The 17,180-nt window shown below is 36.4% G+C and overlaps 2 protein-coding genes across 2 annotated transcripts; both read right to left on the reverse strand.

The window, feature by feature from the left end:
• Positions 1 to 895: 895 nt before the first annotated feature.
• Positions 896 to 5,571, reverse strand: LOC127633119 (myosin regulatory light chain 2, skeletal muscle). The gene is made up of 6 exons (XM_052111997.1): positions 5,501 to 5,571; positions 4,846 to 4,941; positions 2,706 to 2,886; positions 2,508 to 2,586; positions 1,723 to 1,771; positions 896 to 1,632 (listed from the first exon to the last, which is right to left on the reverse strand). The coding sequence occupies exons 1-6, from the start codon at positions 5,501 to 5,503 to the stop codon at positions 1,528 to 1,530; spliced, it is 513 nt and encodes a 170-aa protein (XP_051967957.1). The 5' UTR covers positions 5,504 to 5,571; the 3' UTR covers positions 896 to 1,527.
• Positions 5,572 to 7,439: 1,868 nt separating this feature from the next.
• On the reverse strand, positions 7,440 to 15,557 carry LOC127633117 (sesquipedalian-1-like). Its single transcript, XM_052111995.1, has 4 exons — positions 15,358 to 15,557; positions 14,486 to 14,570; positions 10,933 to 11,236; positions 7,440 to 9,348 (listed from the first exon to the last, which is right to left on the reverse strand). Exons 2-4 carry the CDS (start codon positions 14,564 to 14,566, stop codon positions 8,963 to 8,965), a joined length of 771 nt encoding a protein of 256 aa, XP_051967955.1. The 5' UTR covers positions 14,567 to 14,570; positions 15,358 to 15,557; the 3' UTR covers positions 7,440 to 8,962.
• Positions 15,558 to 17,180: the final 1,623 nt, after the last annotated feature.

Consider the following 17,180-nt stretch of genomic DNA (forward strand, 5'->3'; position numbering starts at 1 on the left):
AGTGACAGAAGGGGAATGTTATTTAATTGTCATTTTGTGTTACACCTACTCTAAAAATTGAGAATAAACAATTGAGTTGGGAGAAATTATTTTTGTAATTTAGTTACCTAATAATTGTGCACACTTATATATTCCCCTTGAGAAAGACAAAACTCACTTTTACTTTATTAAACATTCAGGTCTGAGGTTCAATAAAATTTTGGATTGAATTTGTTCAACAATAAAGTGAATCCTGAAGAATACAATTTGCCTAATAATTGGGCATGCAGTGTACTGTTTATAACGGATCATAAAATCATGAATGTGAATCAAGGACTTTTATTTAATTTGATATGGTTAGTGATTTTGTTACAAACAAAGAGGTGCAAAAACTCAGTTTAGCTCTATTGCCTCCCATTATGCTGGTCCTGATAAGAGATGATTATAGGACTTTCTAACAAGGCATCAAGATTTAGCATGAGCAGTTAGCACCTGTTGGAGTTGCTGTAACGACACCATTCTGTTGCCAAAAAGCATTTTTCTTCATTGATTCAACGATTAAAAATTATCTATATATTCTGACAAAATTAAAAGGTTTGCGAGCAATATATAAGTTGCAAATATTTTATTCTATTAAATTGTTGTGTTGACGTCAGCCAATCAAAGTTGTTATAGTGACATGCACATGTGGCTCCACAGTGATTAGTCACATGGCATTTACAGCTCAGGTGATTGGCAGCAGAACTGAGTGGCTATGTGGCTAAGCAAAAATGGCAAATCTCAAATCATTTACTTCTGGGGGGTCCTACACCAGCCGAGCAAATACCATTAAGATGAATTTTAAGGCTAACAGATAGCTCTCTCCAGGTATCGTAGACCTCCTTGCTTATGACCCATGGACAAGTACAGACACAAGGAATATGAAAGGTTTTTATTTGACTTTTGAGTTACAGGTGGTTTGGAACAGAGACACGAATCAAGAATCTTCAGAATGGAAGAGTAACAAGCTAGGAAAAGTAAAAACTAAAAAATTTTCTTTTGTTTCTTTTTCTCATCCTCTACTTGTCTTCCTCTGTGTCTTTTCCCTATTCTCAACAACCTTCCTTCCTTTGTTTCTTTCTTTGTTTCTTTCTTCGTTACTTTCTTTCTTCCTTCCTTGCTTCCTTCTGTCTCTCCAAGAAAACAAGTGGGAGGTATGGAGAGAGAAAGCGATGCTCTATTATAGAGGCATACCTTCTCTTTTAATATCTCCCCTTCTTTTTTTATATTTAGATTTTTTTAACGGAAATGTACTGGCAGAGAGAACGGATTTATTGTGATTTGATTATTTTTGATTAGTTTATTTCAATATAATCCCATGTGCTCCATGCAGCTCACATTTAGACTACCCAAACTCCAACGGTCCTCCAGTTTAGCATTTAAGTCTTTCTTAAAAAGATCAGATGGACTGTGGGAAGAACGAGAATGCGGGTGCGCCGTGAAGCGGCAGTAATGACAGTTGGTGAGGTGGTAATGAGGTAGAGATGAATGATGGTAGACAGAGTGATTTTATTCCTCCTCTTTCTCCTCTCCGTGTGTGATGACGTAGCAGATGTTCTTGTAGTCTACGTTGCCAGCCACATCTGGAGGGAAGGCAGCCCAGAGGTTGGTCATCTAGAGAAAAAAATAAAAATAATAATTCAGAGGATCTCAAAAAATTGGTTTATTAAACAACAAAGGTAGAATCATTCAACAACAACTAACCTCCTCAGCGGTAAACCTGTCGCACTGGGTGGTCAGGAGCTCCTCTAGGCTAGAAAAGATTTTAAATAAATACATAATTCAATCAAAATTGCCCATTACCACAAGGGGCAGTTGTTAGGGGATTTTCTGTGGAGGCTGAAATGTAAATCAACATTGCTCAAAACAATAAAAAATAATTTAAGTGGGTAACACTTTGCATTGGTATTCCCTTTGTTAAAGGGTTCATTAATGGCTGATAACATATGCATTATAAATCATTGATATGTGATTATAACAGCACAAATAATTTACATGCAATACTTGCCAAATAGTGAACATTTTAAGTTACATGTATAAAAAAACATATACCATAATTCATTATTTATGTCACAATGCAGCAAAATCAGGCTATTATAGTGAGATTAAAAAGTCATTTTGATTCAGTTCGCTTTGTGTTTATTAATGACATGTATTTAATGCATAATAAATACACTTTTTATACTTTAATCTAAATGGCCAATGTTACATCCTCGCGCCATGCTCTGATTTATATAACAATGCAGCAAAATTGGCTTTTCAGCCGAGCTCCTTCTACAACAAACCCCAAGCATTTTATTTTGACTAATTATTTATATTGGTCCCTACATTTTTTTAAGGAAAAACCTTGGTAAGAACTTTGTAGGGACAATGCTTAAGGGAACACTAGAGCAGCAAATGGGAAATACTCATGTAACCCATTATTCACTCAGAGTATCCTTGAAATGATTAATTTAGGGGTTTGTTGCAAATGGGCACAAGACACTTACAATTCCTTCTTGATGGCGCCGGTAGCCTCAGGATCCAGGACTTTGAAAGCGCTCACAATAACGTCCTCAGGATCAGCACCTGAAAGAAGAGTTTGGGGAGATCTTTCAATGTTAATATTGTTCATGTTTGATAAGATGTTAATGCTACGTAAAGATGAAAATGTGTGTGACTGCAAGAATAAATAAAGTTAATCTTACCCTTCAGCTTCTCGCCAAACATGGTGAGGAAGACGGTGAAGTTGATGGGGCCGCTGGCCTCTTTGACCATGGCTTCCAGCTCCTCATTCTTCACGTTCAACTGACCCATGGAGGCCAGCACGTCTCTCAGATCGTCCTTGCTGATAATACCGTCCCTGTTCTGGTCAATGATTGTGAAAGCCTGTTTGTTTTGGAAAGGGAAAACCCATTAATGCCAATTCATGTTGCATTATGAGCAGAGCAGACATCAATCATGTTTATATCTTAATTTAATGGGGTGCGGAGTGCAGCTATGAACTTCAAAATATCATTGAGATATAAGTGACTAGAGACATTAAGGTGTGACTTATTTAAGTGACTGTTAATTGTATCGGAAGTCCCCAAAGACACACAAGACATCTCTGCGCAAATGAAATGTGTTTTGGTTTCGGGCATCACGTCTTACAGTTCTTCTGCAGAACGCCCCTGAAACTGGAGATGACATCTGAGAGCCAGAAGTGTCTTGGCAGCTGCTGGCCACTTGTGTTTCTGAGATGTTAAAATGGTCACAGAATGTACTACAAGACTTGGGGGATATTTAAAGAGGGGATCGGTTACGATTACAACCCTAACGACTTATGTTTCTGACCCTCTTCATACCACTACCCCAAATTCAGTGTAAATTACAACATGTTGCACAATTATTTCTGTTTGATAATTCCAGAATTATCTGTGACACTTGACAATAAAGTTATATTTGTTAACGATAGTTAATTATATTAGTTAACATGAACTAACAATAAACAAAACTTTTACAGCCCTTATTAAAGCTTATTATTATTATTAACAATAAAAATCTGTGTTTCACATTTAATTTTAAATTTCTTTGAATTTAAAAGAAAATATTTTAGGATTTCTCGACATGGCAAGTTGTTTTAAGAACTTGTATGTCGTCAAACGTGTAGTTCACCTGCTGTCACTGGTTTAATGAAATTTTGTAAAGTATTCCAGTTGTGTAATCTGACAACATACCTGAAATCGGAAATTTTCTCATGTTTTTCATGCTCATTCTAATTTTATATAGAACTGTAAAAACTACCTTTAAAAAATTCTCAGAAAATTGTAAAATAATAATACAAATAATAAAAATGTCAAACATTTTTACAAACTCCTGACCATGATATGATGTCTAACATGCATTGCTTCAACTTTAATGACTAGTCTAATTAAAATGAAAGGGTAACTAACATCCATCCCATTAGGTTTTTCTTTATTGCTGGCTTTTTATGGCTTTAATTTGGCATTTTAAAATGTATATAGGAAGCTAATTTTATATTCCAGTACCAAATTTGATTATTGCTTAAAGGAATATTCCGGGCTGAATACAAGTTAAGATCAACAGCATTTGTGGCATGATGTTGATTACAACATAAAATAATTTTGACTCAATTCTCCATTTCTTCTTCAAAACAGCAAAAATGTGGGTTCCAGTGAGGCACTTAAAATGGAAGTGAATGGGGGCCAATCCATAAACGTTAAAATACTCACGGCTTCAAAAGTTTAGCCACAAGATGTAAACAATATGAGTGTTACTAACATTTTATGTTTAAAGTTATATCCAATTTGACTACTTTGTTGTAAATTTTACACATGATGGTGTAATCCTATTAATGTAGTAGTCTGCCGCAAAAACACTGATATAAACAAATGTACAGCTCAAATGATACACAAGTTTTAACAGAAGAATTAATGTAAGGGCTTTTATAAAATTATAAGTTTCACATTTCTGCTTTTAAACCATAAAAAAAATTCTCCCCATTGACTTCCATTGTAAGTGCCTCACTGTAACCTCCATTTTTGATTTTATAAAGATATCGAGTCAAAATTTATTTTTGTGGTATTCAACATTATGCCACAAATGCTGTTGATTTAGCTTCACTTGTATTAAACCCAGAATATTCCTTTAAATAATATTTCCTTCACTTTGCCTATTCGTGTAGCTAAAATGGTTTGAAATACATATGCTAATTAAATAAATGAATACATGCAAATACATTGAATTTATATTACAAAAGGCAAAAAAGTGTTAATTTTCTAACATTTTCCAGAAATGTAATACGTTTGTGTCACAGTGATGTAGAACATTGTGAAAGCAGCAAACCTCCTTGTATTCCTGGATTTGGCTCTGCTCAAACATGGAGAACACATTGGAGCTGCCGCCCTCTGCCTGCTGCCTCCTCTTGGCTTTCTTGGGTGCCTATAGACAGTAAACACACGCATCAACATCATCCTTAAATGAGCTGAATATGCACACTTGTACTGAGCTGCATTGATGAACAGATTGCCTAAAACAAAACACTGCTCAATATTCCACAGCAATAAACATCATCAAATACTATTTTGGCCTATTTTTTCAATGACAATCTATCGTGCCTGTTGCAGATTACAGAGAACTTAGAAAGACAAGTTTTTTGTCTTGTTTGGTTTGTGGGTTGGTCATTGAGGAAATGATACGCTGAGCTCTCTATATCAAATGCTTTCAAGGAAGCATGTCTAGTACACCTCAATTTCCTTCCCTTGCCAAATTTATATCTATGAACATAGTGGTGTGTTAGTGAGCGCAGTAGCAATAACTGAATCTTACAGTGATTCTATCTCCCTGATTTATCATGAAATGTATCTATCTATCTATCTATCTATCTATCTATCTATCTATCTATCTATCTATCTATCTATCTATCTATCTCTATCTATCTATCTATCTATCAAGAATGGAGTTTACATTTTTTTAGGAAAGTCTCCTGAGAAACACTCACCATCTCTCAAGGTTTTTTGGGTTGGTCAAAGAGGAGAAGTGTAGACCACGCTGATGTGACTGACATGTTTGTAGTGCCCTTGTGGGGTCTTATATACGGGCTGTGTGTGCTAACTTTAGCTCAAACTTCAGGTTTGGCAGGGAAAGAGAGTGCTGGTGAAAGTGAAAACAGGAGTATGGAGAGCTTCGGGTGTCACCATTCGCTCCTGAGCCAAAATAGGGTTTGCACGCTTTGGAATGAGGTGAATTACGTCCAGTAATTTTGGCCATAGTTTTGTTTACCTTGTGGACAAATATGGCAAAGCCAAGGAGAGTGTTGCTTGCTTGACTGTAGGACTCTGTTTCTTCTCATCTCAAAGTTACATTCATCTACTCTACGTTTGTTGGCCATTTGTAGCTTTATGCAAAAGTTTGTATTTATATATGGACACTGTATGCACTCCGGAAGAGAACATTTCAAAACAAACAATAGCGTCATTCAACAATATCACAGTATCAACAGACACAACAATAAACTGTTGAACACTGATCTGCTGAAGATAAAGTGTCTTCATTATATATTATTATAACCAAAAGAAATAACTAAAGGCATCGTTTGGGGATGATATGAGATCATTGTAACATAATATACTGTAAATGTATTTTGTCAAAGGTATTTATATATTTGCAAATATATGTTTCCAGCGAATTTCTATATATATATATATATATATATATATTAAATTTGAACTTTCAAATTTTATAAAATGTATAAAAAAAAATCTTGGGCAATATAATACATTTCCAATATCATAATACACTGTAGGTAAATCACTTTGTATTAAAGTAATGTAGATACAGTGTGGTGACAATGCACCAGAAAAACACTATTTATATACTAAAGCCAATATTTATATTCATATTTATAAGCTTATTTTTAAGATTTACACATTTAAATTAACAAGAAATTTCCATAAAATTGAATTATGTAATCTTTAACCAAATTTAATTAATACAATTTACATTTTATTCAATTTCCTTAAATATTCATGCTCAATTCACTTTAATAGAAATGTGTTATGAAATAAAAATGTAAAGAAGAGTATATCAATATATTTTCTTTGAAATATATTGTTATAAAAACAAGTAACATTAACAACCTTTTTTTTTTTGCTATATTATTATTATTATTATTATTATTATATTTGGATTAAAGCATCTGCTAAATGAAGAAATGTTAAACATGTAAATGCAAAGCAAACAATGTATGTGGTGTGTATTTTATGTAGATCAGTTAGAAGGAACATTTGATGATTAAACACTTTTCAAAGAGTAAATCACTACATTGGAGAACGTATTGACCCTCTGTAAAGACCAAACCAGTGTTCTGCTGCCCACCCGCTCAACACCATATATGAGACTCAAAGCTGCTTGTTCATCACGAGACCAACACTGAAGCTAAAATCCAGGGGTGTTGAAACTTTATCTCTACAGACGGCTTGACAGCTCAACTCACTCTTTATTTATCTGCGATTACCTGTCTCAAGTTGCTTGCTGAGGACCAATAAGAAAGATCTATCACAAACAAGATCTCTTTGACTTCAGCTTTTCTGCTTCTCTGAAATTTCAGCGGAAAATGACACCAGTTATCTCACATGTCTGAGTTTCAGAAGAGATCTCAACAATTTCTCAAACTGTACTCAGATTTGTCAAGTTACCCAAGTTTGTACTCAACAACCATCAATCTCAATCTGAACTCAAACACCAAACTCTTTCAAGACAAAAAAAAAACCTGCTCTTAAGCAGTATTTTTGGGTAGAGAGAATCAATTACATGGCTGTAATTTTATGAAATTTGATTTTTTTAATTATTGAGGAGGTGAGAAAGAGACAGAGTTTGAAGATCACTGCAAGAACATAAAGAGAGACAGCTGCAGACCAAAATAACCCAACATCCACCAATTTACACACACACACACACACACCAATCTGAACAAATGAACCAATCCCAAGTGTGGGATCCTCCTGATCCTCTCCAGCATAACTTTCCAACACACACACACATACACTTTCACTAATGTCTGCTATGTTCTGCCCTGTAAGCGCATGACCTTTTCACCCCATCACCTGTGACCCCCATCACTGGGTCATCCAGCACTGACTCTTTCTTCATGTACCACCTATAAGTCAAATACCCCAAGATCAAAGAACAGATTGTTGTACTTTTACATCATTCAATACTTCACTATGCTCATCATTTGCCAGTTGCTTAAAATTACATGAGCCTTTAATTATTAATGAGACTCGAGTCGTGCATTTTTCTTATATACATTTAAGTCACTGAAAAAAAAACTCGTCTTATGGAGTATGTTTGTCTTTTTTTTCAGGAAAATATCTAAACATCCTTAAATCAAGAAAAAAATTATACTTGAAAAGAAGAACGGCATAATATATAGGGTGCAGTGCAAAGCCTTTCTGTGGTTGTGTAAAGCACAAGTGGCCGTGGGTGTATACGTGTTAATGAAGTTGGCAATTTGCTATTTCCTAAGAAATAGTTAACTGCACTAAAATGTTTTAGGACCATGTCTATTTTCAGCGCAAAGTCTAAATTCAGTTTTAATTGCAGTTTGGAGATTCCACCAGCAGGTGGCAATAAAGTTAATGTCAAAACTTTGAAAGTTCAGTTGAACATCAAATTATGTCCATTACAATCACGGTTGTAGCCGTTTTATGAAACAAAACTTTTGCATTATAAATTGTTCTCCCTGCCCAGTAGGTGATGATATGCTCGAAGAATGTGAATCGCTCAAAAGAAAAGAATGTGAAAGTGAAAGTGGAGATTTATAGTAAAAAAGGATTTAAATATGAATCAGTTTCTCACCCACACCTATCATATCACTTCTGAAGAAATTGATTTAACCACTGGAGTCACATGGATAACTTTTAAGCTGCCTTTATGTGATTTTGGAGCTTCAACATTTTGGTCAACATTGACTTGTATTGTATGGACCTACAGAGCTGAAATATTCTTAAAATCTACATTTGTGTTCATCAGAAGAAAGAACGTCTTACACATCCAGGAAGGCATGAGGGTGAGTAAATGGGAGAATTTTCATTTTTGGGTGAACTATTCCTTTTAATGGACTGCACTTCTATCCTTCACAACCTCATTGTCATATATTGCATCAACTCAAATACAGTGGCTACCCTAACAAAGGTTTATGTATCTACAGTATTAAACACAGCATGAGATTATGCTTATAATGAGTGTTAAAATATTAATTATTGGCACAGATTTCCCAAAACTCATGCTTTCATTGCACTCTAAGAACCTAATATGATTTAAACAGTAAAATATGGGTCTTGAGTGCTTCAACAATACTTCAACTAAAAAAGTAACACTGAAAATAAACATGTTTTTTTCCATGACAATCCCTCTTTAGGCATATGACTCAATCTCGCAGAGGCACCTTTCCTTTATTCATTCATCCTAAATCGATAAATTTCCCCTCTATTGTCTCTCCCCTCCTCTTCTTCTTCCAATCAGCTATCAGATCTCTCACTTCCTTCCCATAAGCTTCATGCAGTTTACTGAAATCATTTGCGAGATCAGACTGCTCCCCTAGAGGAGGGGCTGTGGCATTGCCGGGCGTCACATTAGTGTGTCTCATCGGCCACAGCTTGGATGATTTCTTGTTGGCTGTTTTGTTGGTTGTGGGTGGGGCCTGTAGGAGGTTGTTGCTGGATGTTGCAGGTTGTCCTGATGCGCTCTGTGTGTAGAACACTGATCCAGATTTCTGTGAATGAGCCATGCTTTCTGCTGTTACAGAGAAGCAGTCCAATGCTTCAACGCCTGCCGCCTTGGCTGCCTCTACAGAACGATATGCAAGACAATTCAAGTTTAATCCTTCAAACGCTTAAATGCAATTTAAAATTTTGATTTTTAATCAGATTAAAACAATAATTCTTCTTTAAAAATGCATGTTAATATTCTTCTACATATGTATGTTGATGTTGTGAATCATTCCTTTCAGTTATAATGTGTTTTTGTATTTCATTACCTTTTAAGTACCTCTTTGTTTCACTCATTAACGGACAAACCCCCCAACAGAGTCATATAAACTATCATATTATGATTAATTAAGTTGTTTAAATGATTTTAAGTAACATTATGTGAAAATGGTGCAAGATTCTCCTACTCAAATGCATGTGACATCAAATAAACAAATGTTAGGTCAGAAGTAATCCTAAGAAATTTGATAAAATACCTAAGAGATTACGTAAGTAATTACAATTTTAGACATGTAATTTGTAATCAGTACCAGATTAAACTTCCAAAGTAATCTACCCAGCACTGATGAGAGCACAGCAACCTTGAGCAACAAAGACTGCTCACGACAAAAAGTTGAGAAAAGTTGATCAAAGTGGACAAAGCAAGAGAAAGGTTGACTTGATAATTAATTAGCCATCTAAAATCAATTAATAACTGCCCTAAATCTCTCTCTTCTGCACACACACACACACACACACACACGGCATGGGCACGTTTGGACTAAACGTCAACTTGCGCAGGCCAAAATAATGATCTTTTATCATTCTTGGTGTATAAACCCACAGAAAATACATGTCACGGATGGCTACATTCACAACATTAAGCCAAAGAAATGTGTGATGCAGCAGCAACAGGAAGTGGTGTAACCCCGAAAATGTACTGTGCCTTTGGAAGGTTGCTACGACAAACGCTTTTGAGATAGAACTAATCACCGTTAGTGGCATCAAATCTTTCAAAGATATTAAATGCAGAAATGTGTACGAGTTTTATTTTAGGTGCTTTAGTGTCAAGGAGATACCCACAAGCCAGGCCAGTTGTCTATGAAATAAACAGGATGGACAGAAATTATTATTACTTTTTCTACTGTATTGTACTGTACAAACAATTCTGTCTTCGTGTACATACCCTCCTGTTTTAACACACTTTCTTCAGTGGAACAGAAAAGTAGATATTTAGTAGAATGTCTTAGCTGCTCTTTTCCAAACAAACCAAGTGAATGGGGACTGCGTGGGGCTATCAAGTTCCAAAAATGACACAAATAAAAGGACTATAAAGGACAATCAAATTGTCATAGACAATTCCAGGTCTTCTGAAGACATATGATAGCTTTGTGTGAGGAACACACCAAAATGTAAATCGTTATTCACTGAACATCTTCCATTCTGCCAAGGCTCTCAAATCTCATTTGCACTTGTGCATATTTAAAGATACATGATGTCAGTGACATCAAACTCAGTTGGTTCATTGGTCTTGTGACCAGTCAGAATGTGTTTGAATGTTCTGAACAGAATGCAAGTGTGACTGTGTACTTTTGTTGGATGGAAAACAGCAGCATGAGCATCTTTTCCTTTATTCCAGACCTGATCATATTTCCAGTTTGTTGATCTTCAAAGCGACTCTTACCCAGGTACTGCTGCCGTAGATCAGTGAGGAGGACACGGAGGAAACCGTGTTGAGCCGAGAGAAGGGCTTTAACCCAGCCCTCCTGACTCAACTCATCCCCTGCAGAGAACTTATATGTGCGAAGACCAGGCTCACTGAACACGAGGGAGAAGGCGAACTGCTCATCTGATTCACACAGCTGCACAGAGCAGCCCTCGAGAACAATCACACCCAGCACGTCTCTGTCTGCCGGCCGATCGCGGTAGAACAGCAGGTTTCCTTTAAGAGTGAACCAGCGCTTCTGATAGGACGTGTTCAGCTCGCCCTGTGTGTGTCAAACCACAACAACTTGTGAAACAGAAAGTTCATTGTGACAGCACGGTACTTCCTTACAACGACTTGACTTTCAAAACTTCAGACTTTTCTTACATTTACAATTACATTAGTCTGTGACACTGACACTGAAACAAGATGTCGTACACATGTTTAAGTATAGCAACAGAGAAAGCAGAATTATTGTACAGGTCACATTTCACCCCAAAATCTATAGAAAAAAATTTATTATATTTTTGCATAAAGAAAATAAAGCCAATTTTAGGACCATAAAGATTGTTTCAGTTATGACATTATTTGTATTAAAATCAGAAAATTACATCTATGATTCCCATTACTGTAATTTACTGATGTTTTACTATTTATTTATTTATTGTACTTCTCCTTATTCTCAATGGAGATTCACATTAGATTCTATTTACTGTAAACAATCGTTTACTGTATTAACCTTTAAATGCAAACCTCTGGTCTTTTGTGACACGGGACCACATTCCACACCCTCATGCAACCTTTTTAGTATTCCTAAGCCTTTCTCTTATGAATAGTGAAACACAAACAAATAAATAAACAAATAAAATGCCAATACAAAATATCACACCCCAATTCTAATTGCTTTATTACAGAAAGTGTAAAAGTCTAAAGGGTCATTAGACCAGAGATATGTAAGTGTCATTATACAGTCAGGTCCATAAATATTGGGACATCGACACAATTCTAATCTTTTAGGCTCTATACACCACCACAATGGATTTGAAATGAAACAAACAAGATGTGCTTTAACTGCAGACTTTCAGCTTTAATTTGAGGGTATTTACATCCAAATCAGGTAAACGGTGTAGGAATTACAACAGTTTGTATATGTGCCTCCCACTTTTTAAGGGACCAAAAATTTAATCTGGGACAGATTAACAATCATAAATCAAACTTTCATTTTTTAATACTTGGTTGTAAATCCTTTGCAGTCAATTACAGCCTGAAGTCTGGAACGCATAGAGATCACCAGACGCTGGGTTTCATCCCTGGTGATGCTGTGCCAGGCCTCTACTGCAACTGTCTTCAGTTCCTGCTTGTTCTTGGGGCATTTTCCCTTCAGTTTTGTCTTCAGCAAGTGAAATGCATGCTCAATCGGATTCAGGTCAGGTGATTGACTTGGCCATTGCATAACATTCCACTTCTTTCCCTTAAAAAACTCTTTGGTTGCTTTCGCAGTATGCTTCGGGTCATTGTCCATCTGTATTGTGAAGCGCCGTCCAATTCTGAAGCATTTGGCTGAACATGAGCAGATAATATTGCCCGAAACACTTCAGAATTCATCCTGCTGCTTTTGTCAGCAGTCACATCATCAATAAATACAAGAGAACCAGTTCCATTGGCAGCCATACATGCCCACGCCAAGACACTACCACCACCATGCTTCACTGATGAGGTGGTATGCTTTGGATCATGAGCAGTTCCTTTCCTTCTCCATACTCTTCTCTTCCCATCACTCTGGTACAAGTTGATCTTTGTCTCATCTGTCCATAGGATGTTGTTCCAGAACTGTGAAGGCTTTTTTAGATGTTGTTTGGCAAACTCTAATCTGACCTTCCTGTTTTTGAGGCTCACCAATGGTTTACATCTTGTGGTGAACCCTCTGTATTCACTCTGGTGAAGTCTTCTCTTGATTGTTGACTTTGACACACATACACCTACCTCCTGGAGAGTGTTCTTGATCTGGCCAACTGTTGTGAAGGGTGTTTTCTTCACCAGGGAAAGAATTCTTTGGTCATCCACCACAGTTGTTTTCCGTGGTCTTCCGGGTCTTTTGGTGTTGCTGAGCTCACCGGTGCGTTCTTTCTTTTTAAGAATGTTCCAAACAGTTGATTTGGCCACACCTAATCTTTTTGCTATCTCTCTGATGGGTTTGTTTGGATTTTTCAGCCTAATTATGGCTTGCTTCACTGATAGTGACAGCTCTTTGGATCTCATATTGAGAGTTGACAGCAACAGATTCCAAATGCAAATAGTACACTTGAAATGAACTCTGGACCTTTTATCTGCTCCTTGTAAATGGGATAATGAGGGAATAACACACACCTGGCCATGGAACAGCTGAGCAGCCAATTGTCCCATTACTTTGGTCCCTTAAAAAGTGGGAGGCACATATACAAACTGTTGTAATTCCTACACCGTTTACCTGATTTGGATGTAAATACCCTCAAATTAAAGCTGAAAGTCTGCAGTTAAATCACATCTTGTTCGTTTCATTTCAAATCCATTGTGGTGGTGTATAGAGCCAAAAAGATTAGAATTGTGTCGATGTCCCAATATTTATGGCCCTGACTGTATATCTTTGCACTTCCAAAAATCATGTTTCTATGACTATTTCATATCCATATAAGTTTACTAACACAGGACATATTTTTCTTTGTTTAATATAAGACAAATGAGTTCTATATTCATACAAATTACTACTGTATCATGTGAATTGTTTGTGCAGCAATAGTGAAATATCAGTGTCCCATATGCGTGTACACAAGCTGTAAACTGAACATGCTATTGGGTTACTTAAGGTGGCTCTGTTGTTTCAATCATTGACTTAATTTGCATTTGACATAGCTACAGTATTGAACAAAGAAGCAACGTGGAAGTAAACTATAGCAAGTACAACACATGAACAGGATGATCTGGCTATTGACATTTAGGTGGTGTGAAATTCTGTAAGTTTTACTTGTATTTAGACTCAATAAGTGCCTGAGGAAATACATCTATGCATTATCAAAATAAAACAGATTATAATCGGTTCTAATATTTTCTAATTGTCTTGAAAAGACACTATCTGGGCATTTTGTAGATCCATTAGTGATAGATTTATGTGCCAGGCTGCTTAAGAAACGAGGTGTGTAATGTTTGGCGAAACACCCATGCATTAAATGGTTAAAGGAAGTACATCAAAAACTACCATTATAAACATAATACTGTTTACATTCAAAAAAGAATGAACATATCATTATTCCTTTTCTGCTTTACAATAATGAGAATGTGATTTTTCTGCATTAAAATAATGAGAATTATGCTTATTTGTCATGAAAATAATGCCACAATGCAAAAAACAAACATACAACAACAACAAAAAACCCTTAATGCTCCTAAAAATAGACTTAATTTTCCTTATGGAAAATATAATTCATTTCTATGAGTTGTTTTAGGGGTGAACTTTCTTTACACATTTTATGAAAGTCAAGAAAATATGACGTATGACCTTCTTGTAGATGAATCCCTCTTTATCCACAGGTGAACTGCTCAACAGATACTGATGCAGAATTTTCCCATGGACCTTCATCACTCTACAGGACAACATGATGACAGTAATGAATACACCATTTGTATTTATTTTGTATTCCATGAAAGAAAGTCATGCAGGCTTGGAAAGGCATGAGGGTGAGCAAAGGATGACATAAAAGTCCCACTTAAAAATATGAATATTATTCATTACATTAGTGACATCTTCAAACAAATTATGCTAGAGCTGTTCTCAGAACTAAATTCACTTTGAATGAATTCAGTTTCCTTCAAATCCACACAAGTGTCCCAGCAGTAACCAGCAACAAAAGTGTCCCAAGAACGTTTTGCTTACATTTTGAGCAATAGTCTATCCCTTTTTTTTTTTTTTTGGTACAATTTGAAACCAAACGAATTTCTTATTGTTTACCGTTTTGCTTGAAAAGTGTGCTTGTGATATTTTTCTTTATTTTTACAATAAATGCCACACTAGTTAGATTTTTTTGTTATAGCAATGTAATGGCATTTGGACATTTTAAAGTGTGCAAATATTTGTATGGGGAAACTGTATATTAAAATAATTTATTTGGTCCATAATTGATCCGTAGACAAACATCATAAAGAGCATATATCACAATAACACTGGTCAGGATTGACCATATTGGTTGGTTAATCTTTAACACGCTTTGTCATGCTTTATATGTTCATTAATCATTAATAACCGGTTATGAACGCGCACATTTGCCCTCTATGATACAAAATTCCGTATAAAACAAACATGTATAAACACAATGACATGTAAGATTGCACATAGATCTGCCGAATGTAGTTTTCATTTTGAAACGGACTTACCAGTGCTGCTTTTAAGCAAAGCATCCACACTGCTTCCGCAACAAGTTTAATGTCACATCAGGCATCGGCAGCGAAAACACATCGGGTTTCCAGGACAGATATATTAGATATTTGCAGCATGAACTTTTAAACAAACCCAAATCGAAACGCTGAAAGCGAGGGAAACTTGATGCTATGATGTCGCTGCCTGCTGAACACACTTCCTGATACAGTTTCAAGGTGAAACATTCTCATCTATTCTGTAGTTGCAAAAACTCCTCCCAGCTCGTCTCAAAATTACCTGCCTGTATGTTGGGTATTCAAATGGAATTACTGCGAAGATAACATGGGGGGAAACGTATATGATTTTGCAACATATTCTTACTTTTGCAGGCGGAAAACGCAGTTGAAGTCAGAAGTTTACATACACTTAGGTTCATTAAAACACCACACCACAGATTTCATATTAGCAAACTATAATTTTGGCAAGTCTTTTAGGACGTCTACTTTGTGCGTGACAAGAGTAATTTTTCCAACAGTTGTTTACAGACAGATTGTTTAACTTTTAATTGACTATATCACAATTACATTGTCTCAGAAGTTTATACATTAAGTTAACTGTGCCTTTAAGCAGCTTGGAAAATTCCAGAAAATTATGTCAAGCCTTTAGACAATTAGCTTCTGATAGGATGTGTACTGAATTGGAGGTGTACCCATGGATGTATTTTAAGACCTACCTTCAAACTCAGTGCCTCTTTGTTTGACATTATGGGAAAATCAAAAGAAATCAGCCAAGACCTCAGAAACAAATTGTGGACCTCCACAAATCTGGTTCTTACTTGGGAGCAATTTCCAAATGCCTGAAGGTACGATGTTAATCTGTACAAACAATAGTACAGAAGTATAAACACCATGGGACCACTCAACCATCAAACCGCTCAGGAAGGAGGCACATTCTGTCTCCTAGAGATGAACGTAGATTGGTGTGAAAAGTCCAAATCACAGAACAACAGCAAAGGACTTTGTGAAAATGCTGGAGGAAACAGGTGGACAAGTATCTATATCCACAGTAAACAATTTCTATATCAACATAACCTGAAAAGATGCTAAGCAAGACAGAAGCCAATGCTCCAAAACCACCATAAAAAAGTGCACATGGGGACAAAATCTTACTTTTTGGAGAAATGTCCTCTGGTCTAATGAAACAAAAATTTAACTGTTTGGCCATAATGACCATCGCTATGTTTAGAGGAAAAAGGGTGAGACTTGCAAGCCGAAGAACACCACCCCAACCATGAAGCATGGGGTGGTAGCATCAGGGGGGTACTGCAGGAGGGACTGGTGCACTTCACAACATAGATGGCATCATGAGGAAGGAAAATTATGTGGATATATTGAAGCAACATCTCAAGACATCAGTCAGGAATTTAAAGCTTGGTCGCAAATGGTTCTTAATATGGACAATGACTCCAAGCATAACTACAAAGTTGTGGCAAAATGGCTTAAGGACAGCAAAGTCAATGTATTGGACATCTCAAGACATCAGTGTTATCAGTGTTAACAATGTTATTGTGGCAGGGCGGAGGGCGGGGCCGGGTTGTGATTATACACACCCGGTCCCGTATCAGGCTAATCAAGCCTCCGAGAGGGATAAAGGCCGATGACAGACGGTGGTGCGACGAGAGAGAGATAGTTTACAGACATGTCCATCATGTGCGTGTTTGTGTCTGTTTAAGTTTATAATTAAAATATTATTTATATCGTCAAGCCAGTTCTCGCCTCCTCCTTTCCATTGATCCCTTTACACTAGTGCCGAAGCCCGGGAAGGAGGAGAGATGCCCGTC

Source organism: Xyrauchen texanus, chromosome 40 (genome assembly GCF_025860055.1).
Source record: "Xyrauchen texanus isolate HMW12.3.18 chromosome 40, RBS_HiC_50CHRs, whole genome shotgun sequence".
NCBI lineage: Eukaryota > Metazoa > Chordata > Actinopteri > Cypriniformes > Catostomidae > Xyrauchen > Xyrauchen texanus.

What these genes read in the sequence shown, in the direction of transcription:
- LOC127633117 (XM_052111995.1), bottom strand. Translation starts at nt 14,566, where the DNA reads ATGAAGGTCCATGGGAAAATTCTGCATCAGTATCTGTTGAGCAGTTCA. An exon ending in AGGGATTCATCTACAAGAAG is followed by an intron (nt 11,237 to 14,485) that starts GTCATACGTCAT and finishes TGACACACACAG; the next exon opens with GGCGAGCTGAACACGTCCTA. An exon ending in TCTACGGCAGCAGTACCTGG is followed by an intron (nt 9,349 to 10,932) that starts GTAAGAGTCGCT and finishes ATCGTTCTGTAG; the next exon opens with AGGCAGCCAAGGCGGCAGGC.
- LOC127633119 (XM_052111997.1), bottom strand. An exon ending in GTTTGGCGAGAAGCTGAAGG is followed by an intron (nt 2,587 to 2,705) that starts GTAAGATTAACT and finishes CTCTTCTTTCAG; the next exon opens with GTGCTGATCCTGAGGACGTT. An exon ending in ACAGGTTTACCGCTGAGGAG is followed by an intron (nt 1,633 to 1,722) that starts GTTAGTTGTTGT and finishes TTTTTTCTCTAG; the next exon opens with ATGACCAACCTCTGGGCTGC.